We start from the raw sequence: 22,921 nt of genomic DNA, 5'->3' as shown, positions 1-22,921 counted from the left end.
ACATGGCAGGTATGCACTAGGGCCACTCTCACTGCTGTTGCCCAAGGGGTTGGGCAAACAGTCCCACTCCTGAGCAGCCCCAGCCCCATCTGGCCTCCCCCCAAGTAAAAGCAGCACAAACAGCAGGGCCAAGGCTTTGATGAGGTGCTGTGGAACCCATTTGGCACCAGGGTGTGAGCTGTGTCCCTGGAGAGGGGGGTGACAAAAGGGAAGGAGCTGGGGGCCAGCAGTGTCACATCTCCCCCACCTCCAGTGATGGCCCCAGCACATGGCCCTGGTGAGAGGGGCAGACCCAGCCCTCCAGGAACAGCTCGCCCCAGCAAGCAGAGCTGGAGGCATACTGGTGTTCACCAAGGGGCTAAGATGAGCAGCCCCATACTTTACTCCCTGCCTCAGCCCAGGCAGAAACAGGCCCATGGCCAGGGCTGCCAGCCATAAGGCTCTAGGAAAAAATCCTCCAGGATCAGCCCAGCAGCACTGCAGGGAGAGGGAGCCCCCATCCAACCTCCCTTTGGGGCAGGACTATCCCCAGCCCTGCATGAGGCCAGCTGTGGCCATGCCCAGCCTCCCTGGGTAGTGAGTTCTCCCCCTGGACTTCCCCAGCCTGGTCTGGGGCTGGCTCCCCTCCGCCCCTGGAGAACCCATCCCAGCCTTCGCTGGCTCTGCCCCAGCCTCCGCCTACCCCAGCAGCCCCTGGCCCTCTCCAGCTTCTACATCTCCCTTTTGAGCCAATGATTCTCACTGCTCATCTCCATGTGCTCCCTTGGCTTCCAGGCTGTTCAGACTCCCCTTGGAAAACCAAAGCATTTCCATGCTCAGGAGACTGAGCTGTGCTCCAGGCACAAAACAGGAGACAGAGCAGCAGCCAACTCCCATATACCCTACTCTTTGATGAAATATGGAAAAGCTGACAGCAATTCCTTCCTGACTCCACACATGAAGTAAGAGCTCAGCCCAAGGGAACTCAGAGCTCAGGAATTGCTCCTTTCTCTGGGCACGGCCAGCCCCAGCTCAGCCACGTGGCCAGCTGGATGCCAGGACACAGCCAGGTCCCGCTCTGCCACGGGAGGCTGGTGGCCAGCAACTCCCTGCTCTGAGAGCCAGAACTGGTGACCCAACAGCATGAAGGTCCACTGCCTTCTCCCTGCCTGTACTGAAAACAGCGAGACAGGCCAGCACAGTGGCGGCTCCTGGTCAGCCAGAGAAAAGAGTCCCAACAGTTGCAGGGCAGAAAGCAAAAAGACAGAGATGTGAAGGAAAAAGAGAGAAGGGATTTATTATACTTCAAATTTCAAAGCACCAAGACATGCCAGAAGACATTCATTTCCATTGGGTGTTCAGCAGAAAGGCTGGGCTGACAAATGACACTGCTGGGGTCAAGGCCTCCCCAGTAAACACCCCAGCCCCGCTACTGGTGCCCAGCAGCCACAGCTGACCCTGCAGCAAGAAACTGTGCAAACCCACCAGGTTTAACACCCTTGTGCCTGCCCTGGCAGCAAACACGCAGCTTGTCATTGCACATTACAAAGACATGGCAGAGTGCAGAGCAGGGGTGGCCGGGTGCCCCACGAGACAAGAGAGCAGGAGGCCAGGCCCAGAGACTGGCCAGAGGAAGCCCTGGGGTTCTGGCACAGAAACACCCGCCATGGCATTCCTGGCAGCCAACGTCGCAAAGCAGCACCTCTGCCAGTGGGAACCACTGCAATACCCATAACGGAAAAAGAGCACTGCGAGTCTCTGGGACATTCATCTCCAGAATATAAAAACAGTTGAGGTTTCCTGAGAAATAAAATTCACTCCCATGCAACTGACATGGCCAGCACACATGTACCTGTATAGACACAGACACACACTCTGATCAAAGGCCAGATGACTCCATGGCTTCCACATCTACAAAGCAAAAGCTTTGCTTTGCCCAAATTAGAACTAAACTGTCTCCTCATGCTTCTCTGCCTCTGCACCTCTTATGCACAAACACACAGCCCTACTGGGTTATGTTCAGTGCCATTACATTCAAACTCTTCCTGAGCACAGCTCCCCTGAGCTGCAAGGTCCGCTCCTCTCCTGCACGGAGAGGAAAGGAGCCCTTGGGGCCACGGCAGGGGGATCACAGCTCTGGACTTGAGGATCCTTGGCACACGATGGGCTGAGAGCAAGCAGGTACAGCACATCAGGTCCCTATGCCTTCTTCAAGGCTCACCTGGCACTAGGGGAAGCTGGTGGCAGTCACAGCATTCTGACCCTGTGCAGTGAGACCCACCAGAGGACACAAGTCAGCTCAGATGGAGGGAGGACACAGCAGCAGCACAGTGGAACCCTTCATGATTCCAACAGTAGAAATTGCCAGCAGTAGTGAGAAGGGGAAAGGCCTGTTCCAGGGCCAGACCCTGGCTGCCTTCATACACAGCTCAGGGCAGAGATTTTTGGGTGTCTGTGCACAAACACAGGGGAAGGCGCATCCCACTTCCCCTGTTCCCAAGCACTGGGAGAGGCTGGATCACAAGGCTCTGCAGCCCAGCCTTCTGAAGCTTCGCCAGAGAGCAGGGCCAGGGTAGCAGGGTAGCTGATGGGCAGCAAGCCCTTCTGGTAGCCAGTGGCTGTCTGTGGCATCAGGCAGCACTTCCAGTGTGGTTCCAGTCCGCAGCCTGTGCTGGGTGAAGCCACACAGCTCTGCCAGCAGCAGGACCCTGTGCTTGTGAGGACCCCCAGTTTGCTGGGGTGTGTTCCCCAGTCTGCAGTCACCACAGAGCACCACTGGGGAAACCAGCACCCTTCAAAACAGCTGCACGGCAGTGGGCCCAGGATGCTGGGTGACAACCAGCTGTCACCAGTCCCGTTCTGAGGGCTCCCGGTAAGGCAGCCCCAGCTGAATGAAGACATCTTTCTCTGTGGGAGTGGGCAGAGTGTGGCCAGATGCCACCTTGACGCCTCCAGGGCCTCGCATCACAGCTGAGCTGAGGGCATGCTCCGAGAGGCTCATGCCCTTGGTCTTGGCCAAGGCCCGCATGGAGCGGTTGAAGTGAGCTGAGCCAGTGAAGTAGAGCAGGGCACAGGCGAACTCACTGTAAGGCACCACGATGATGTCAAGCCGGCGGTGACGCCGGGCTGGCCCGGGGAGGCGGCACACCCCCAGGTACTTCTTCTGATCACCATTGTCCTCCTGACTCACCAGGTCGTCTGTCAGGAAGCCTGCGGAGAGGGAACAGGCAGAAAGAAGCTGAAGGGCAAAGACTGACGCATTCTGAACTCCCCACTGTCCAGAGCGCAGCTGAGGTGACTCATGACGTGCTGTGAGACCCCAAGGGTAACCCAGCCTCAGCCCTGACAGCATCACCCAGATAGGAGAAGCCATGCTGAGCTGCAGCAATACTCCCTCCTTAACACTGGCTGCAAATGTGCCACTGGAGCAGGGCCAGGGTCAGGACCAGGGGCAGTACTCTAAGGACTTACAAGATGTCCTGTCCTTGGGAAAAGTGATTAGCTGCCCTTCAATGAATGCCATTCACCTCATTACCTCCTCAGTTTGGCCATGCTAACAACAGCTTCGAGAGCCATGTGCCAGTCCCCAGCCCTCTTACCGCTCCTGTGGAGGCTGTCAAGGAGCTTGCTGAACACCCCGCGGTGAGACTGACCATCTGGGTGAGTGACCAGCACATCCACGTCTCCACAGGTGGGCTTCCCCCGACGGTAGGAGCCACATGCGACACACACGAGCCCAGGCTTCAGGGCCAGGGCAGCTTGTCTGACCTCCAAGAAGAGAAAGGGATGAGGGATCAGAGACCAGTCTCTTCATGCCCTTTCCATCAAGGCAGCAAAGGATTTTGTGCCTGCCTTGCAGCCTGTCCTGCATCTCCAGGGTTCTCCATACAGAATAGACAATTGGCAGGCACGGCAAACTGCCCCACCAAGGAGGCTGTCCTGCTGTCAGGAGCCATGTGAGCTGGGGTGACCTCCAGACAGTCCTGCAAATGCCCAGCATACTGCCACACATTACAGTGATCCACCATGGTGCTACCATCAGTCATCAGCTCTTTAGGGCACTGGGCTAGAGCTGGGTTGAAACAAGCAGGAAGATGCAGCAATGTTGAGGAGACAAAGTGTGGCACAACCTCTCAGAGCCTTGGGTGTCTGAGACAGCAGGAGAGGTTTGTCAGCTCTCCTGTGGGCCACGAGGGCAAAGCTCACCATCTCTACCCACAAAGAGAACTGGTTCAACACGAGATGGTCACAGGTCCTGTTTCCGAAGCAGAGATGGGCTCACGGAGCGTCTCCCTGGCAGGACCCAAGACAGCAGAAAATCTGCAAGTGTCCTTTGTAGCCCACTCCTGCCAGGAGCTTTGCCTTTGTAAGGGAGCTGGGCTTCGTGACCCAGAAAAACCACAAATGTCCCAGCATTTTAGACCAAATGGATGCCAACATGCTGCTGCCAGCAATGACACATATAATCAGAACTTCCCCTGATGCAGCCACCCCCAGCTCCTGTTTTGTGCACAGTGCTAATTCTGATGGCTTCATTCATTAAATGCTTAAGAAAGGCTCCTAGGTCCTTGGACAGGATTAAAGTATTCTTAGTCTGATTGTGCCAATCATCCTGCTGGCAGCAAATAATTAGGGGCTCAGCAATTCCCAGTGACGAGGCCATCACAGAGGCTGGGGTTCAGGAAGGCAGTGTCCATGCCCACAGCCCCTTGTCACTCTTGGGGATCATCCTTCATTAGCAAGAGATAAACCCATTAACCTTCGCCCCAGAGGTGCTCCAAGAAGCCACAAGCCTTTCTCATGCAGAGCAAGCCCTCCTTTGGTGTCCTTGTCCCCCTTCTGGCTTTAAATGAAGATTTCTAGAAAACTCCCAGCCCCACCCAAGAGCCTAAAAGCTCCTCAGATCTCACTGTGACAGGCAGCACAGACAGTGACTAATCCCTCATTCTCTCTCCTGGGCCTGGATCAGAGGTGTGTGCGTATAGAGGGGAGTGCAGTAATCCCATCAAGATAACAATAGACCCACCCCCACGAGCCAGCTCCTCGACCCAGCCTGCCTGGGAAAGGGACCACTCACCACCAAAATGGCTAATCCGGCACACGGGACTGACACCCCAGCAGGAGCCTGGCAGGAGTGTATTCTTTGTGGCCAGGCCCTGTGGCCGAGTGACAGGGTCACGCTGGCTGCTGCTTCCATGGTGACCAGAGAGCACAGCGGTAGCAATGACTGTGTCCCCCAAGCTTTCTGCTCACATTAGGGTACACTGGCTTAGCACCCCATAATCCTGGAGTGCCATGGTATAGTAAAGCAAGCAGCACATATCTGCAACCTGAATCCCCTTCATTTCCAGCAGGGATATCCATCTCAATCTCCCCACTGACAGCCAGCTCACAGGGTGCTCAAGCTTGCTTTGGAGAAGCAGCATGAGGGAGACAGCTCAGGGGCCTTGGCTGAAAGCATACATCTCAGAGAAGATGAGAGGCAGGAAAGGGGAGCTGGACACCTCCTCATCCCACCACGCCACGTGCAGCCTTTTTCAAAGCAGTGTGTAGAACTGACACCTGTGAAGTATCCTCCTCCTTGTCAGGCACTCAAACTGAACCTTCCTACAGGGCAAAGGAGGTGCCTTGTGTGCCCATACCCAGAAAGGCTCCCCCAAGCACTGACCCTGGTCAGAAGAGAGGCTGAAGAGCTCAGCTATAACAGCATGCACCCTCCCGTCAGGTCCCAGCAGCTACTCTACTCCGAGGGCCCGAGGCCAAGCTACTCACGGTCTGTTCTATTTCTGCAGCTTCCTCCCGAGGCATGCGCTCCAGGAAATCTGCATAGTGCTTCAGCCCCACAGCTTGCTGGCTGGTGAGAGTCGCCTTGGTGCGGATGTCATCCAGCGTCCGGAAACCCTAGAGCAGACCACATGATGATATTCAAACATCGACTGAGACTTCGCTCTTCAAATACTTTCAAGCAAGACTTAGGGAGATTATATTTAATCTGTCTCAAGTCCAGGCCAGTCACAGCTTCTGAGATCACATGTAGAGATCACTTATGGCCTCATTCCTAAAAAAAGAGATTTAGGCAATCCCGCTACCCACACACACCTCTAAATCTCCACCCCACAGTGACTCTGAATCTTAACTAAACCTAGCAGAAGGCTACTGTTCCTAAGGCACTGTGTTCCTACAGCCTGAAGGAAAACAAGTGATGCAGGTAAAGGAATAACACCCACAATATCCCAACGAGGGAAACCCTACAGTGTGAACACAACCATATTTTTAAGACAGCAAAGAATCCAGTTGTGAACCAAACACTACATGAAACCAGGCTTCGTTAGCTCTATGCTCAGGAAACAAATTTTTTTAAAGAACAAACCCACACAGTAGCCTGGGTTGCTCACGTTCACACAATTACTTTAACCTCATTTTTACAACTGCCAGACAAGGTAGACAGCTGCTCTGACAGCTACAAGAGCCAGCGAGGCCAACAGGCCAGCAACTGGATCAAGAGTTTCCATGGCCAAGATGTCCTGGCTTAAGCCTGGCTCTTAGCAGTGTCATTGCAGTGAGCAGGGTGAGATGAGCTCCAAGCAGCAATGCTAACGGAAGAGGCAGCGTGTCCCCACTCCTCTTATTGCATGTCTCTCTTGCCTATCCTCCACCCAAACTCAAGTCTCAGCCGGTTGCGCTCCATTCTCCCCAAACACACCCACAACAGGATCCAGCCTCACAGCGCCTCCCATAACACCAGACTCAAATCCCATCTGTGGAAACTGGCAATTGGAAACTATTTGTGAAAGTAATTCTCCTGCACTCAGATGCAGCCTTCAAACCCTAGTCTGAGAACCTCCTGTGTAAGGCACAAACCTTACCTGCTGGTACCACATCTGAGCTGTCTTGACCCCTGCTCCCCAGATGTTGGAAAACAACTCCAGCACAGGCACACTCTCACCGATGTGATCCAGCTTGCGCAGGTGCCCGCTCTCCAAGATCTCCATGATCTTCTCTGCCATTCGCTTCCCAATCCCAGGGATTTTACAGGCCTCCTAGCAAGAAACCAGAGCCACTACTAGAAAAGCAAAGGCTACACACAAGCTGGGAGCTGCTACCCACTCAGAGCCTAGCTAGCCATTTGATCGGTGACTGATACATGGCAGGACTAGTTCTGACTGCTGTTCTCTTCTCTAGGCCAAGTTTACATGGCTACACTGATTCAATCCCAAATGGAAACGGACAAGCATGAAGAACAGGACTAAAACACTAACACACTGTCACAGCCAATCAGGCCTAGATCCAATTAGTTTATACATTATCTCCAATGGTGGGAGTTGCTGACGCCGAAGAGGAGGGAGAAAATGTCCCTGCATTGAGCCTAGAGAAGGCATTTATCTCATTGGTGCTGAGATTTGGCTGTAAAAAGACTCAGACTCCCCTCTTCTGCTCATCTGAAAACACTGCAGGTGGTCAATAAATACAACTCACACTTGCTGCACAACTTCCATCAAAACTCTCCCACAGGCAGGAATTGCCAGGCCTGAAGATAAGCTATTCCATGTTATAGAAAGCGAAAGGAATCTGGTTCATAACAGAACTAGGATGCTGGGTCTATCTCCCTGCTCCACCACCCTGGGAAGCTGTTTTACCTGGTAGGAGGTGACTGGTTTGTGGTAGCTCTTGAGTGCATTGACGGCTTTGGAGTAGCTCAGAGCTCTCCACTTGTCCCCCTGGACCGAATAGGCCTTTTCCAGCACTTCCAGCTTCTCTGTGATGCACTGATTGTGATTCTCCTTCTTGCTCTTGGATGAATGGGCACAAACCCACTTGCTGGCAGGCTGGGCCACTGCAGAAGAGCTGTCACTGGTCTCCTCTGATGATTTCACAGGGTAGTGGCCAGAAATCAATGCTTCCAGATCTCCCTGGGTGACACTAGCATCTTCTCCTTCACTGTCTCCATCATCAGAGACTTTCTTTAGGGAGAGGTAGAAAAGCAGCCATGTGAGAATAAGTGCATGCCTCACATATGTCCCTTTGGCGCAGGCTGCTCCTGAGAGTAGGAAGTCAGAGCACTAACTAACCTCCAGGGCATGCAGTGCTCAAATTGCCATCTCTACAAGCGGTTAGTTATATGCACACCATAGCTATTCATTCTCCAAGCTACGCATGCACCCCTTGAAGCTACATGCACATCTCACAAAGCACAGGAGACTAGAGACGGCTGTCCACCTGTGATCCAAGCACACACGTATCTCCTATAGCCAAGCCCCTGAGACCTAGCTGAGGTAAGACATTGGTTAAGTGAGCTACTGCTGCCCGCATCACAGTATGACAATGCTAAAATCCCCAGCTGGGGGAGATCCTGACTCCCTCTGCTCCCAACTGGGAAACCTTTCGCTGGTCTGGTGGCTGCACAGACACATCTCTCACATTCAGACTCTGCACCTTCCACCCCACGATGCAGATCACAGGAGATATGCACTGAACTCTGTTTTTGCACTGAACTCTTTTTTCACGTTACAGACACAAAATCTTAACAGGGCAGTAAATTACAACCCCCCTATTTTCCCCATGGCTATCTGCAAGAGAAAGGGGGAGGAAGGAATGACACAAAGGACTCCACATTCCTCAGTGACAGAAGAAAGAACCAATGTATACATTTGCTGATACCCTTAGCATTAGGATGCCTCTGTGTGGACTTAAGAAACAAAGAGCCTTAGCTTCAGGTAACGAACAAAAGGGGATAGAAGTGGGAAGCCACACAGAGGCTTTGTAGACTGCTTTGCTCACTGGGGTCCCCCTCTCTCCTGATGTATAAACACAGGAGTTCTCTAAGATCGAAGAGCTCCTGTACCGTGGAAGTAACCCTGAATGGCATGGGACTGTCTGGGATCAGTCCAGCAGTTACATGTGGCACACAAGTCCTGTTATGAGTTTCCGCAGAACGTCAACCTAACTAAGGCAGAGCCATATCCTCACAACCTCTGGTTCTCCTGGCTAGGGAGGTCTGGAGACACAATTCCTGCAAGATACAGACCTGAAGACTTTAGGCAGAAGAGGCAGGATGCTTCCCTTTTATAACTCTGAAAACTGGGTCAGACCGAAGATTTTCTAGACTACAGCAGCTTTATTCACCTTGAAACACAACTCCCTTAAGACACTGCTCCCTCTAAGGGTAGCAGAGCCTCAGAGTGTTCAGATTGGTTAGTAAGCTCCTTAAAAGCATTTAAGGAACATGTTATCCAAGCACAACACAAACAACTCTGCAGCTGGAGCATGCAACCCCCACCCTCTTGGCCAGCAGTGTCACATAGGTGAAATGGCACGTAAACCCCTGACTCTCTACACTTTGCCAGCAAAGCTGATGGACGCTTTACAACCATATGTGCAAAAACAACTAGTCCCATGAGCCTCTAAAGATAGACCAGGAACCTACAGCAGCTGACTTGCTAGAGCTAGGTGACACTGGGATGTGCATGGTTTTTATGGAGCACAGCACAGGAGCCAGGATAGCAGCTGAGGCCCAGTAGTTGAGGCAATACACTGCTGAAGAGGGAAGCAGGCAGCCTGGGGTAACAGCCCCAAGGTTCAGCCAGTGAATAACTGGGACAACTTGCAAAGGCTGCCTTGCAGAAAACTACTGCATGCAGATGCCAGTCACACAGTGGTTGCTACAGTCTGACTGGTAACAAGGTTTCCTCACCGGAGTTTACATCCAAATGCAGAACCCCAGAGCAGTCCCTGTTCAGTATGAAACTGGCACACTCATCATCTCCTAGAGAAAAAATATCCACCCAAGCTAGAAAAGACTCTGTGCTTAAAGGGAAGCTACTTCTAAGCTGAGAATTCAGCTTCAGCTTTACTGTTGTAGCTGGGTCTTAAAAGCGCTTGGCACGGTCTTTAATGCATATCCTGTGGGTTCTCTTCTTCTCTCCAAACTCACACAGTCCTAAGCTGGGGACAAAGGATTTTACTGAAGTGTCTACAAATACTGCTTTTGTGCACAGCCTAACAGGAAATATCGTTGCTTGAGGGGATTTAAAAGAAAATAAAAGGCAATAAGGCTTCAGACTCTAGCAGCTGTCTGACCACACAAAGTAAATGTGAGCAGAAAGCAGGGCAGATACCGCAGGATCCATAACAGTACACAACACCCTTTCTTCCATTAAGTGTGAGATTTGTTAATAATGATTGTGACTAATTAGTTACAAGAAACAGCAAAGATGGAGTAACTGCAAAGGTGATGCAGTTAAGTAGCAGCCAACTCTGCCTATAGCACACTGGATAGTAAGTCTGGGGAGAAAAGATCCTCCCCTACACATATTCAAGGGAAAGCCTAAAACAAAGGACCCCTCAGTGGACTGCCAGTTAGGGGGTAACTACAGGTTTTTGTGAAACAAAATTTGGGACTGCGTTAGAAAACAGATGCCAGCATTACAAGGCAGCTGCTGCTCTAAGAGGTCTGGGGTAACTTTGCTACAGATAGATTTGAGCGACACCAATGCCCAAAAAGAATTCAGCAAACTTGAGCAAAAATACAGAGAAAGGAAAGAAAGGTAATGGCAGGTCAGAGAAGCTGACTCACAGCAGAGGCCACTAATAACCCAACATAGATATTTTAAGAACACCGCCACAATCATTCAAGTGGCAACCTGATCCACTGCACATGTGTCTGAACAGGGTTCTTGCCAAGGCACGGAGAACGGGTCAGTACAGCTCAGGCAGGAACACAGGACGAAATATCAGAAACAGCTTCCTGAAAGGGAGATATTCTCAGCCAGGGAATATTCCTCAAAAGGATGCAGGGAAACATGATCATTAGAGTGAGCCTTGCCCTAATCAGACCACCAGGGCTGCTTCAGCTAGAAATTTAAGGGGTGTTGTTTCTACTTTTAACACCTGAAAGGGACAAAGAGAAGCAGTAACCCTGTCCAAGGCCTGAGCCTGCAGCATCAACCCACCGAAACATCCAAATACTTTCTCGTTGCTGAGAAAATCTGGCCTTGCATCCCTGCAGGGATGCTTTTAGCCAGGAAAAGCAGCATGCAGGATCTGTTCACAAGAAGGGCCTGGGCAGGAAGCCTCACCTCAGCCAGCTGCTGCTGTCCAAGGGTGCCCAGGCCTCGCTGTGAGGAATCCTCCACCTGTGCTTCAGTATTTGGTTTCACTGCTCCTTCCTCTGCTGGGGGATGGATCTCCTCACTGCCCAGGACCTGTTGCTGCTGCTCCTTCTGTAGTTGTCCCTCCTCCAGGTACCTGCCATGGATCAGATGCCTTAGTATATGAGAAGCAGGACTTCTCAGCCCCCAGAAGCTTGACTGAGAAATCCTTCTGCATGTTTTGGGGTGGACCAAACAACCCATATGAATTGTACTCTCTCAGATCACAGACTGGTTACTCTGGTTTTGGCTCGATTCCCCAGTTTCCAACCACCTTTCCGACCTGCAACTTCCACTCCTATCTACCTCACTCTTAGACTCTCTCCTAAACTTTGCCAAAACATTTTGATCCTAACCTGTGGCTGCCTGCTGCTCCATTCCTTATTTCCTCTTGTGCCTAGTTGTCAATTCTCTCTAGTTTTCAACTGCAGTAAGTAAGAAACAGCATTTAATCCTCAGCACTTTTAAAATAAATCTTGCTATCACTGATGGATTAGGAAGAGGTGCTTTTAGCACCTGTAGCAAGTGACAGGACTCCTGTTAATGCTTCTGGACTCCATTCCATGTTTTGCTACCCCACAGAATGGCAACTGGTCATAAAGTCACTAAATTTCACAGTCTGTATGGGGAAAAGTGACTTTGAGTTGTGCCCACAGGAGCTGCAAGGAGTTACAGTCGAGATTTTGAGCAGAGGCCAAATTTTAGTGCTGTCCAGTTTAGGATAGAAGCGCTGTAGGGAGGAATGACAGTGTGGCATTTCATACCTGTGAGGGATAAAGACACTGTAGCCAGCAGTACTCAGCAGCTTCTGGTCTCTAATGCAAGCACTTAGCCAGGATGCCTTCACTAGCTGCAACCCTGAAGGTAGCTTGGCTAATTTAAGGAGCCGAAAGGCCCGCTCACAGTCCATGTCTTCAGCCACAATGACATGTGTCACCTCTGAGGAGAGCTGGTTGTGTACAACACCCCCATTCTGGACAATCTGCTTGTGGAAGATCTCCGCCCTGGCTTGGCCAATGCCAGCTTGCAACACGTAGGTGGTGACTGGTTTCAGCCACTCTCCTGAGGAAAACAGAGGGGCAGGACCTCAGTGACAAGAGGAACAGTGTCCCAAACCAAGAGGGCTACATATCTCACATAGGACTTGATGGCACAACAGTGGCAGGCAGTCTTTGGGGGGGACCAGCTGGACACACCAAAGCAAGCTGGCCATGATCTCTACAGAAAACACACTCAAGCACTAGAACAAAGCCTTTTGGGGAACAGCATCTCCAGTTAATAAGCTAGGGTAGGAGTATTATATTCCACGTCATGGGCATGTAGGACCTACCCTCAGGTATCTCTGCTCCTTCCTCTTTCGGGATCTTTCGAGGGATGCCTTTCCCTGAGTCATCCCTCACCTTCTTCCTTTTGGGAAAGGCTTTGACAATCCCTGGTGGCTCCATAGGCCTCATGGGAAGTTTAGCTGCAATTGCTGCAAACCAATAAGAAAGAAGGAGGTTGTTTAGAACAGTGTTACACAATCACAACTTAAGAGTCACTCATTTTGCTTGCTGTCTTTGTTGGTTGGAGTTCTCTTCTTGTTGTTGCCTTCCAAAAACTCTCAACCTGAGGAAGGCACCTGGAAACAAGAATAGCAGCCCACAAGGTCAGAAAAATCAAAGTTAGAAATCACCAAAAAGTCACTTAAGATCCTGTTTGAATACCTTAGAAACCACTAAAGCTGAGTTCTTATAATAGAAAGTATTCAGCTACTTTAACATTTTGGGGCTCCTTCCTGCCCAGCCAACAGAAGCAACTTTATTTCCCAGATATTTCTTAAGCACATTCCCAAGAGAGAAATGCCTGTCCTGTCAGAGCTGAAATCCAGTTACCAATGAGAAGAGATAAAGCAGCCGATTGACAGCAATCAAGTGTTCCATAGAGCCGCAGGAAGAAAATCCCTAAGCTGGCTTCAGCTAGTAACAGTAAATTAGTAAAGATTGACTAACCAAGTTCAGTACAGGTACAACTGTAGCTTTACTATCACAAGCCTTGCAAAAGTGAATTTCAGAGCTTTAATTACCAGCCCAGGCTACCAGGAAGTTCGGTTTTATGTAGCCCAAATGAACCCCTGAATTGCTGTATATCCCAACAGCCCCTTCCAGCCAGCTGCAGCGTTAAGTCAACACCGACCTGGTTTCCTCTCTGTGCAGCACTTTATATTTTGCTCAGAGGTTTCCCACACACAAGCCAGCACAAACATATCACATTAAGCCTGGAAGAGCTGAAACTGGTCCCACCCGGCCATGTCCTCTCCCTGTGGTCACCTTCTCAACTGAGTGCTAAACACAGTCCTCTGGAAGACCAACCCAGAGCTGGACTCAAGCCCTTGCTTCTCTAAGGAAGAGTTCAGCTTCAGGGGAGAAGAAATCCTGCTACATTTCTAAAACTCAGCTTCACAGAAATGTTTCTGTTTTCAGGACATTTTACCAAAAAAGCCCTCTGAAAACAGTAATATTTTCGATTAGACAAACAGAAAAAATCACACCAAAACCCCCCAGGGTTCTAGGTGCCCAAGTCCTTTTCAGGGCTTGGAAGAGTGGTTTTACAGGCGATACTTAAACTCCTCCAACACAAAACACGCACGCCAAGTACCGAGCTTGCCTCGCCAGCATCCTTAGGCCACGAAGGCTTCAATGCCGCCAAGCCGGCTCGCCCCAACACCTCGGGGGCAGGAAACCATTCCCCGGAACCCTCGGGCTGGGACCGAGACCGGGGGGACGACGGCAGAAGAGGGAAGGGGAGGAAGGGGGGGACCCACCGCCCCCGGCGCCCCGGGCTGAGGAGGAACGGCGAGAGGGCCGAGAATCCCCCACACCGGCGGGGCGGGGAGCACCAGGAGATACTCGGAGCCGGGACCCCAGCCCCGACGAGGGGAAGGGCCCCCCGAAGCCAGCGAGGGCGCGATGCTGGGGGAGATGGAGTCCGGCGCTGGGCCCGGCCGAGCTCACCTACCGGCCGGGGCGGCGGGAATTGCTTCCGGGTTGGCGGCCGGAAGTGTCTCCGTTGCCGTGGTGACGGGCCGTGGTGACGGACCCCGGCCGCCATGGCGGTGCCGAGCTGGCTGGAGCGGCTGCGGGCCGCCAGCAAGACAGCGCTGGTGCAGGACGGTAAGTGGCCCCCTCCCTCCCCCTCGACGTGTTTTGGGGTCACCCTGCAGCGCGGGGGGCGCGGGCGGGGGGGAACGGCCCTGTGCCCGGGAGAGGCCCGCAGCAACCGACACTGGGCCCTTATCGCGGGGACACGGCCGCAGAGGCTGGGATAGGTGGATTCCTGGTTGCCCTGGTTATCCCGAAAAGCGGGTTCGTTCGCCCGGTGTGCGAAACCCCAAACTACATGCAGACCAGAGGTATTTTATTCAATTAAGTTTTGCGCGAAGATGGGTGATAGGTGGTAACCCACAAAGCTAGCACCCCATACCGAGAAACTACCAAGGTATTTATGCAGTTAAATGTGTCATACCCCTCAGCCAATAATTAATGTCTTTCTCATGTCAACTTAAAGGTATAGCTCCCTTTAAATTTCCCACGCCTGGTCAGAGAGTAAGGGGCTTATTTGAGTTTTCTGGCCTATAGGTGTGATTTTTAGTATTATCATGAGGATAGTTCACCTAAAGGACACTTAGTTTTAGTTCTGATCAACATCCCAATTAGTTGTTCTTGACTATACACTTTATCACCCAATTCTCAGCATCTTAAAGGGGGACTATAGGAAAGATGGGGGCAATCTCTTCAGCAAGGCCTGTTGTGACAGGACAAGGGGTAATGGTTTTAAACTAAAGGAGGGTAGATTTAGACTGGATAAAAGGAAAAAAATCGTTTACAATGAGGGTGGTGAAGTGCTGGAACAGCTTGCCCAGAGATGTGGTAGATGCCTCATCTCTGGAAACATTCAAGGTCAGGTTGGACTGGGCTTTGAGAAACCTGATCGTTAAAGATGTCCCTGCTCACTGCAGGGGGATTGGACTGGATGACCTTTAAAGGTCCCTTCCAACCCAAAGCATTCTATGATTCGATTGTCTAAGGCTTGGATGTTAGCGTTTATCAGTGTCTCAGCTCTCTTCAAGGATACAGTTGTCAAACAAAGTGCTTCCCTATCTCTCAGCTCTATTCTGTGGCCACCACATTGTTTTGCCAGGCTCACATGGTTCATTGTTATTTCTTAGAAGAAAGTTCTATTTTCTTCAGGATATCACCCTCACCCCCTGGCTTGTCTCTAGGGAAGCAGAAGATCCACTACCTGTTCGAGGATGGGAAAGAGATGGCCGAAGAGTATGACTTGAAGACCAGTCAGTTAGTGAGTAAGTGATGCTTTCAGCTGGCCCCCAGCAGACAAGGGTTGGGGCAGGACTGTGGCACATGTGGCAGCAGGTCTGCCCTCACAGGGCTGGGGTGTTGAGAGGCACCTCATGGTAAGGAGCAAATCACCCCAAATATTCTGGGAGATAAGCATACCTGTAGGGACATAAGTATGGTTCAGTTTTGGCCCCGGGCGCTCTGACTTCCATGGAGTAGCAGACTTCACTTTGGCCCATGATCTCTCCCATACAGCTCATCTGTAACAACAGACTTGGACGGACTGAATGGGATTGCCATCTTGCATAGCCAGGCACTGAGTCTGTAGCACATGCTGGGGGTGAAATATGCCTTTTGGTGTCTCCTGCAGCCACTAACAAGTAAGGTGTTGGTCATGGATCTTGTGCAAAACCATGTTAGCTGTGGCATGGCACCTGTTGCAACCCCACCATGGCTTCAGCTCCAAGTAGCAAAAAAGAGACTCAGTACAGGATTTCTGACCTCAGGAATAGACCAGCTGACAGATCCACTCACAGCAAAGTAGAAATGACTGGAATTAAGATTTGTATCTTCATATCATCTTGGCATGCTGGGCAGCTTTGGCAGTTATTTGTCGGAGTTGTTGTAGAGCCAAATAATGAAAAGCCGCCTTCTCCCTTCCACAGGTAGAAAATGGCGAGAGAAGAACACCCTTGGCGGCTCCGGCAAGTGGCAGGTTGAAGTGGGAGAACCAACATCAACACTCCTGGGACCACTGGAGTCAGAGCTCATAAAGGAAAGCAGCTCCAATGTATGTAGAGGTCTGCAGGCATAACTGCACCTAAAACTACCTAGTCTTGGGCTTACAGCAGTAGTTAGTAGACCACAGATCACTCACCGCCCCAAGAGACAGCCTTAACCTGCCCAGCATGCTGCTACAAATCCTCCCAAATATATGGGCTGGGTAGAAAGAGAGCACAGCTTAGGTTCTTTTGGGGTCTTCAAGAGATTTGTGGTTTCATTAAGTAGAGAAACTGTACTGCTGCATTGGCCAACCAATATTCTGGCTTCCAAAAAAGTAGGTTGAAAGCAAGGGCAGTACCAGGACAAGTCAATGGCTGGAAAGCAGAGACGATGGCAATGAAAGGCTGACACAGGCAGTGCATAGCAGGCAGCTCCTTAACACAGCACTGCCTGTTTCATCTTCACGTCCCACTAGCTTAGGGGGCAGAGGTTTTAGTCTCTCACCATCTTTTCTACAGGCCTGAAACACAAGCACAGCCCTGCACAGTGAATTGGGGCAGAGCCAGGACTGGATCCAGCCAGTCCCCAGGGTACGCAGAGCTCAGTATTCAGTTGCCTGTGAGGAAGAGGCCCAGTTTCCCTTTAATCCTGTACTGCAAGACTCCCTCAGTGGACACATTCAGCCTCCTACAAGCAGAGCAGGCCATGCCCTGGGTAAAGGTAGAGCAGTTCTGGCTCTAGGAAAGCAATGCTCAGGCAGTTTCTTGAGTTAGTTCCTAGTGCTCCAGTGTGGAGGAAGAGCTACTCCCATGTGGAGCCTTTCAAGGTAGTACAAGAAGAAGGGGATGCAGAGGAGACAGCTGGAAGGGACTTGCTAACGGTACTTGTTTGCTGTAGCCTGTCTTCATGAGGAAGGATACCCTGAGCAGCTTCCAGTGGCGGATCCGTAACCTGCCCTACCCCAAGGAGGTCTACAGCGTCTCTGTGGAGAAGGAGCAGCGCTGCTGTGTTGTCCGGACCACGAACAAGAAGTCAGTAAGGACAGCACTGCCAGTGCTGACAGTCCCTCAGGGTGGGCTGGCACAGAGAGCAGACTACCGTCTGCATGTGGGGGGTTGTCCTCTCTTGCCTTCTATCCCTAGTGTGCAAGGGCTGAGGGACCCCACCTTGCAGCTGTGTGTCTCCTGCTGTCCAGTTTCTACTCCCTACTGCCCCAGACACATTTACAGTACGGCCCCTCGAGCTCTGCACTGGCCTTTGCAAACTTATCTCACAGTTCCAGCAGCAGGGTGTTTGCTCTGTTTTACCCTGTCAAATGTCGCTCCCTTAGAAAAATATAGAGCCTCGCAGACCTTTTGAAGCTAGAGCATCCCATTTCCTCCTTCTGACACAATATGATCAAGTCATTTTATCTCAGAATGCATGGAGCTGCAGGATACAACAGGTGCAGCAAAGTCATGCACACCCAGGCAGACAACCTGTCCTGTAGTCATAACACCAAAGACATGATCTGGAGGTAGCAAGAAAAAAAAAAGACAGACTGAATCTGGAAAGGAAGCACCACAATATTCTGCCAAAAGAAATTTGAGATGGGAGGGGAAAAAAGGAAAAGCCTTTAAGCATCATCTTATACTGTATCAGTACATGGCATCTCTCATGGAATGAGGCACGCACTGTGCCCCAAAGCATTTACAACCTCAGTGAGATAAGCCAGAATGAGCAGTAGTATTGGCGAGAGATAGCAAGGAACGAGTATTAGAATAAGGGAGGATACTGGAAGATAAGTGAAAGCTATTTACAAATTGGGATAGTATACCAGTATGGAAAGCTGGGCAGGCTCTCTCTGCTTGCCTTTCCTCTCCAACATCGCTGCAGAACAGAGAAGGGTCAGACTCATGGGTAAAATCAACCCCAGTGTTTCCTAATCTGTCCCCTGCCCTCTTTAAGCTGCTCTTTGTAGCTGGCTGTAGGTGGTGCTGTTGGCAAAGAACTGCTCCACTTTGGCTACTGAACCCTTTCAGATCGCAGAAACCGAAAGTCTTCAGGCAAGAGTTTATCACATCAGAGGCCATGGCAAGGGGATCTTTGAACTGTGCACACGAGCACACCTGGGTGCTCAAAAGCAGCAGAAAGCTAGACAGGAGGAAGGGGAGTCTACCCCATGAAAACAGCAAGCAATTACAGCTCCAGTACAGAAGGATGCTGGCCTAAATGCATGCAAAAGGATTCACAGAAGAGCGGCAAAGATGAATGAGATACCCATCAGCCACATGTGGATATGCATACAGCTAGGACAGAAAGGGCATGAGCCTAAGCCCAACCTTATACTATCACATACAGTCTTATCTACTCCCACTCCTACTAGCAGTGGTGTGTATGTGGGAACTTCTTTGCCTGCCTAGGTGCTGTAAGGTTATAACGTACCACTGAGGCTTCACCTGTGCCCTACCTGACTTCAAGCTTTTTTGGACCACTCAGGAAAACAGGACTCTGTCACAAGTGGTTGCCACCACACTGGTCAGCTAATGTCAGAGAGCGCTGAAGGACCTGACAGCCTGCTTATGAAAGTTAAGGACTTTCAGAATTATAGCTGAAAGTCTCCTCACTGGGGACAAGAACTACTTTGCTGTCAGTAGGGAGCAGGGACAGACTCCAGCACCAAAACACTTAGTACAGGCTCTGAGATATCTTATATCATTTCTCCTGGGTGTCGGCCAGGGCAATGCACCACTTGGCAACTAATTCCAAGATAGCAACAAAGGCATGGAGTCCACAAAGAGAACGCACATCACTGCGGGAGAGAAAGGAAGCCTCAGAGCCTCTCCAGCCCTTGGAAGTCAGCCATGCTGCTTCTGAGCAACAGAACTCTGCTGTCGGCCAGCCAGAGGCGCAAGCAATGGGATGGGTTGCCAAGTCACTACTGAGAAGCTCAGGTCTAAATTCTCAGCATACCAGTAGCAGTTTTCCCTACAGGCTGACAAAAAGCGGGTTTCCAGTAGGAAAATAACAGAGGTGACTTCACGTATGCACTGTGGATCTCAGGCCAGGACCCAGGCTCAGAGTGCAATACTGCCCTTGGCCATGGGGTGAGAGGCGAGGGCAGAGAATCTGCCTGCCTCAGCAGGGATAACTGCCCATCAGCTACCTCCCCCCCCAGACAGGAGCTCTTCACTTCCACCAGTCAATCCCGTTCCCTCTGGCCACGGCAAGGGCTGCTCAAGTGGGATTTGCTTAAAACCTCTTGCTGTAAAATAAATCCATTAAACTAAATTCTAAAAACAAACCCAGAAAGCCACCTCCCCAAACGCCAAACCTGATTCAATTATTGTAGCGAGAGGCAGTGGTAATGTTAGGAGGAGGAGGGGGTGGCCAGGCAGATCTAGTTTCCTTTGATCTTGTCACAGATTTTAGTTTGAGGCCAGCCAAAGCCATTCTTCTCCCCTTCTTCTTAGTCCTGGGGCAGCAGAATGCTGCCGTTTCATTGATGACTCCCAAGGCCCTTTGAAACAGTGGGTTTTTTTCTGTGTACTGCTTTTTTTTTTGTCTAATCGGTAAGAAGTTAACACTTCCTTAACATGTCTTTGTGTTCATCTAATCTCTGCTGTTTAACCTTTGACATCTCCCTTATTATCCATGTCTGCCACCTTTTCCAAATACCGACAGCAATGACAACACAGAACGGTTTGAGCCCTGCGGTAACAAGCTGCTTACATTCCTCCCACTGCACCAGGAGAGCCATTTGCCCTTTGTAGCTGTTTTCACCGTGACTTGGAAAATAAACTGCAATTTGGGCAGAGGTAGCTAGAGAGGCCAAGCCTCACACAAAGCCAGCTGAATGGAAAAGAACCCCTCATGGCACGACAGCAGCCGCTGCCCTCCTCTGGGCACCTCAGTACCAGCTACAGGCCAATTCCTTGGAGACAACTGCCCGCTAGAGTGCTGGAAGAGATTAAGAATGCAACCGTCCTTCTACATGGGCACAGGACCACCAGCTGGTGTATTTGGTGCAGCCTCAGAGAGAAGCAACAGATGCAGGGCAAGCCATGCCAACGAAGAATGGTCTCAGGCAAACAGAGACACAGCTTTACAAGCATCTGGTCCCAAAGTCTTAGAAAATCTCTTAGCTGCCTAGACAGCTTATAACCACTCACTCCAGTTCTACCTGAAACATATTCCTTTTCCTTCATACTAAGCAAAGCCCAAGGTTTTGTTGGTGGAGAGACATAGGATGGATAAGGAGCTGGCAAAAACCTCTCTGTCCTCTGCTTGGGTATGAGAGGTGATCAGGAAACTGGGATAGAGACAGGCAAAGAGCAGCCAGGGGAGCTGGGAGCACAGAAGAGCACCACAGCCATCATGGGGGCTGTAGGGAGACACTACAGAGCAGAGGCTCAGGTGACACTGGGCAGCTACACCTGGAGCTCTGTGCCCAGGAGTGTGCCTGAACACCAAAGCAGGAAGCGATCTGGGAAGCACAGCAAGAGGCCAAAGAGGTGGGTTTGGGAAGGACTGTAACACAAAATGGTGCGTCACTCAGGAAAGTCAGTCACAGGGCAGAAGGGCTTTGGACAGCTGTTTTGATAAGAGCTAATGGAAGCTAATACTTAGAGGGAATGAGAGGCCATGAGCAGGGACAAAGACAAGAGACACCTCTTGGTAGGGCTGAGCAGTCTGTCCCTAACTGTGTCTGGCAGTACTCAAGGGCAAGCTGGAGGGACCAAGCCTGCTCTCACACACCAAAGCCTTTCAGGAATTTGCCAGCTCTGATTTCCAGTTTGAAGGTTTCTTTCCAGTGCTCCTGCCAACCTGGGTGCACCAGCGGGCACACAACATGGCACAGGGCCCTCCTGGCAACCCTGAGAGGTCTATTGTCCTCATCTACACCTTGTAGAACAGCACTCCATAGCTCAGCACTGCCACTGGGGGAACAGGAACCCCACCTTCCTCATTTCTGTCTCCTCTCTTATTTGTAGATACTACAAAAAGTTCTCTGTTCCTGACCTGGACCGATACCAGCTCCCCTTGGATGCAGCTGCCCTGAACTTTACCCACGCCAACAATACCCTGATCATCACGGTGAGGTTTTAGCCACATAAAACAGCACTTCGCCCTTCTCTTTATTTCCACAAAGAAGTTAAAATTCTTACATTTGGGGAAATGAGGCAGGGCAGGGAGATCTGCTGAGGGTCACTGATGAGCCCCCTTCCCAGTCACACAGTCAGTGGGAGTTTCAGATTACACTGAGCATGCTGGCACTAGCCAGGAGAGCCCAGGCCACAGGAGGGGCCCTGCTTGCTGCTCAAGGTGACTTGCAGGTGGAAGAGTGTCTATCATGCCCTATTTTCCATGTACCCCATCCCTCAGGCCTGAGCGAGCCCCCACTCTCAGTAACAGCAAGTTTCTCTGGGCTCAGAGTGTAAAGTGTTAAAAGTCCAAGGGCCTGCTGAACTTAAAGTCTGTGAGACCTCTAAAAAAAAAAAAAAAAAAAAAGGAAAAAAATCACCTCCTGGTTTGTGCCAGAGGACACGTGGAAAGGATACACTTCCACACACATGGCAGAGGTGGGAGACTAGCAAAATGGGCACTTACCTGTTGCAAGGAGCAGACAGAGGCAGAGAGATGCTTTTCAGCAGCAGGTGCTCATCTTCTTAAATGCAGAAGTCAGCTACCCAGTGTGCATCCCCTCCAAGGGAGACCCTGCAGCAGAGTTGGGGGTGCGAGTGCAGGGGAAATAGGCCACGAGGAGCACCTTGAGTCCTGAGCTTCTGTTTGCTACGGGCCAAACCCTTGCCAAAAAGCACCTGCATCTACCACTAAATTGCAGCGGGGTGAGTGGGCTCTGAGGGGAGGACAGAACAACTGCAACTCTTACTTCTCTGTCTGCCTTTTAAGAAAAAAAGTGTTATCTATATATATGTAAATATATATATATAAAAAACACATGTGAGCATGCAATCAGCAAGCACACCAGGGATCTGCCTGACAGCTTGCCACAATATTCCAGAGGGGTTGGTGGGGGCCAGGACTCCACATCCAACTGGAAAGTTTTACTTGCACTGTAAAAGACACTCTTGGCCAGTGTCCCTGGCGTGATGGCACCACCTCTCCAGACAGGCTTTGGAAGGAGCTGGGAGCAGAAAGGCCTCCCTTGGCAGGAGGGCCCCAGCTACGCTGGTAGCACCTGGCCCCAGTCGGTCTGCTTGGAGCAGAGGCTGAACATGAGTGCTAAGGGCATTTCTCTCTGTCCTACAGTACCAGAAGCCAAAGGAGATCCTGGCTGCAGAAGAGCAGCTGCAGAAGGAGCTGAAGAAGATAAAGGCAGCTAACAATGGGGATGGTGATTGTAAGACCCAGTAGGCAGTGGCTGCTAAGAGGCTGAAGGGGGCAGCTCTCTGGCATAGCTTTAAGGTATTTATTTTGCCTTTTCTAATAAAAATTAGTCCTCTTAATAGAGCTGTTGGGAGGAATCTTTGCAGGCCCAGTGAGACAACAGGGCAGTCAATCTCTTTACTGCCTGGTCTGCTGATTTATGCAGGCATTTAAGATCCTCTGAGTTGTGGGAAGCTGCAGCATGCAAAGGAAGTGTGCCACAGCCAGCAGCCCTCTCCCCATCTTCCATAACCAGAAGCAACTTGAAAGCTGGGTAGTTCCCCATGGGAATTCTCTCTGTCTGCCACCATTGCTAAAGGCAGTAACATTTGGAAAACAAGATCCCCTCCTCACACCCATTACCTG

General features: G+C 51.0%; 2 protein-coding genes across 5 annotated transcripts; one reads left to right on the top strand and one right to left on the bottom strand.

Moving 5' to 3' along the window:
* Window positions 1-1,251: 1,251 nt before the first annotated feature.
* On the bottom strand, window positions 1,252-14,202 carry POLL (DNA polymerase lambda). Of its 4 annotated transcripts, none has more exons than XM_075107333.1 (9): window positions 14,124-14,202; window positions 12,457-12,600; window positions 11,891-12,188; window positions 11,055-11,223; window positions 7,617-7,940; window positions 6,846-7,019; window positions 5,752-5,880; window positions 3,579-3,747; window positions 1,252-3,189 (listed from the first exon to the last, which is right to left on the bottom strand). In XM_075107333.1, exons 2-9 carry the CDS (start codon window positions 12,578-12,580, stop codon window positions 2,825-2,827), a joined length of 1,752 nt encoding a protein of 583 aa, XP_074963434.1. In that variant the 5' UTR covers window positions 12,581-12,600; window positions 14,124-14,202; the 3' UTR covers window positions 1,252-2,824. The 4 variants fall into 4 exon arrangements, with proteins under 4 accessions (XP_074963434.1, XP_074963435.1, XP_074963436.1 ...); XM_075107334.1 differs by lacking the exon at window positions 14,124-14,202 and adding an exon at window positions 14,120-14,123; XM_075107335.1 differs by lacking the exon at window positions 14,124-14,202 and adding an exon at window positions 13,764-13,900.
* On the top strand, window positions 14,168-22,635 carry DPCD (deleted in primary ciliary dyskinesia homolog (mouse)). Its single transcript, XM_075107337.1, has 6 exons — window positions 14,168-14,278; window positions 15,388-15,468; window positions 16,129-16,253; window positions 17,084-17,217; window positions 21,160-21,262; window positions 22,439-22,635. The coding sequence occupies exons 1-6, from the start codon at window positions 14,215-14,217 to the stop codon at window positions 22,541-22,543; spliced, it is 612 nt and encodes a 203-aa protein (XP_074963438.1). The 5' UTR covers window positions 14,168-14,214; the 3' UTR covers window positions 22,544-22,635.
* The last annotated feature ends 286 nt before the right edge of the window (window positions 22,636-22,921 follow it).

Source organism: Phalacrocorax aristotelis, chromosome 12 (genome assembly GCF_949628215.1).
Source record: "Phalacrocorax aristotelis chromosome 12, bGulAri2.1, whole genome shotgun sequence".
Classification (NCBI taxonomy): domain Eukaryota; kingdom Metazoa; phylum Chordata; class Aves; order Suliformes; family Phalacrocoracidae; genus Phalacrocorax; species Phalacrocorax aristotelis.
The sequence above is the reverse complement of the archived record's forward strand: the minus strand, read 5'-3'. Positions and strand labels throughout refer to the sequence as shown.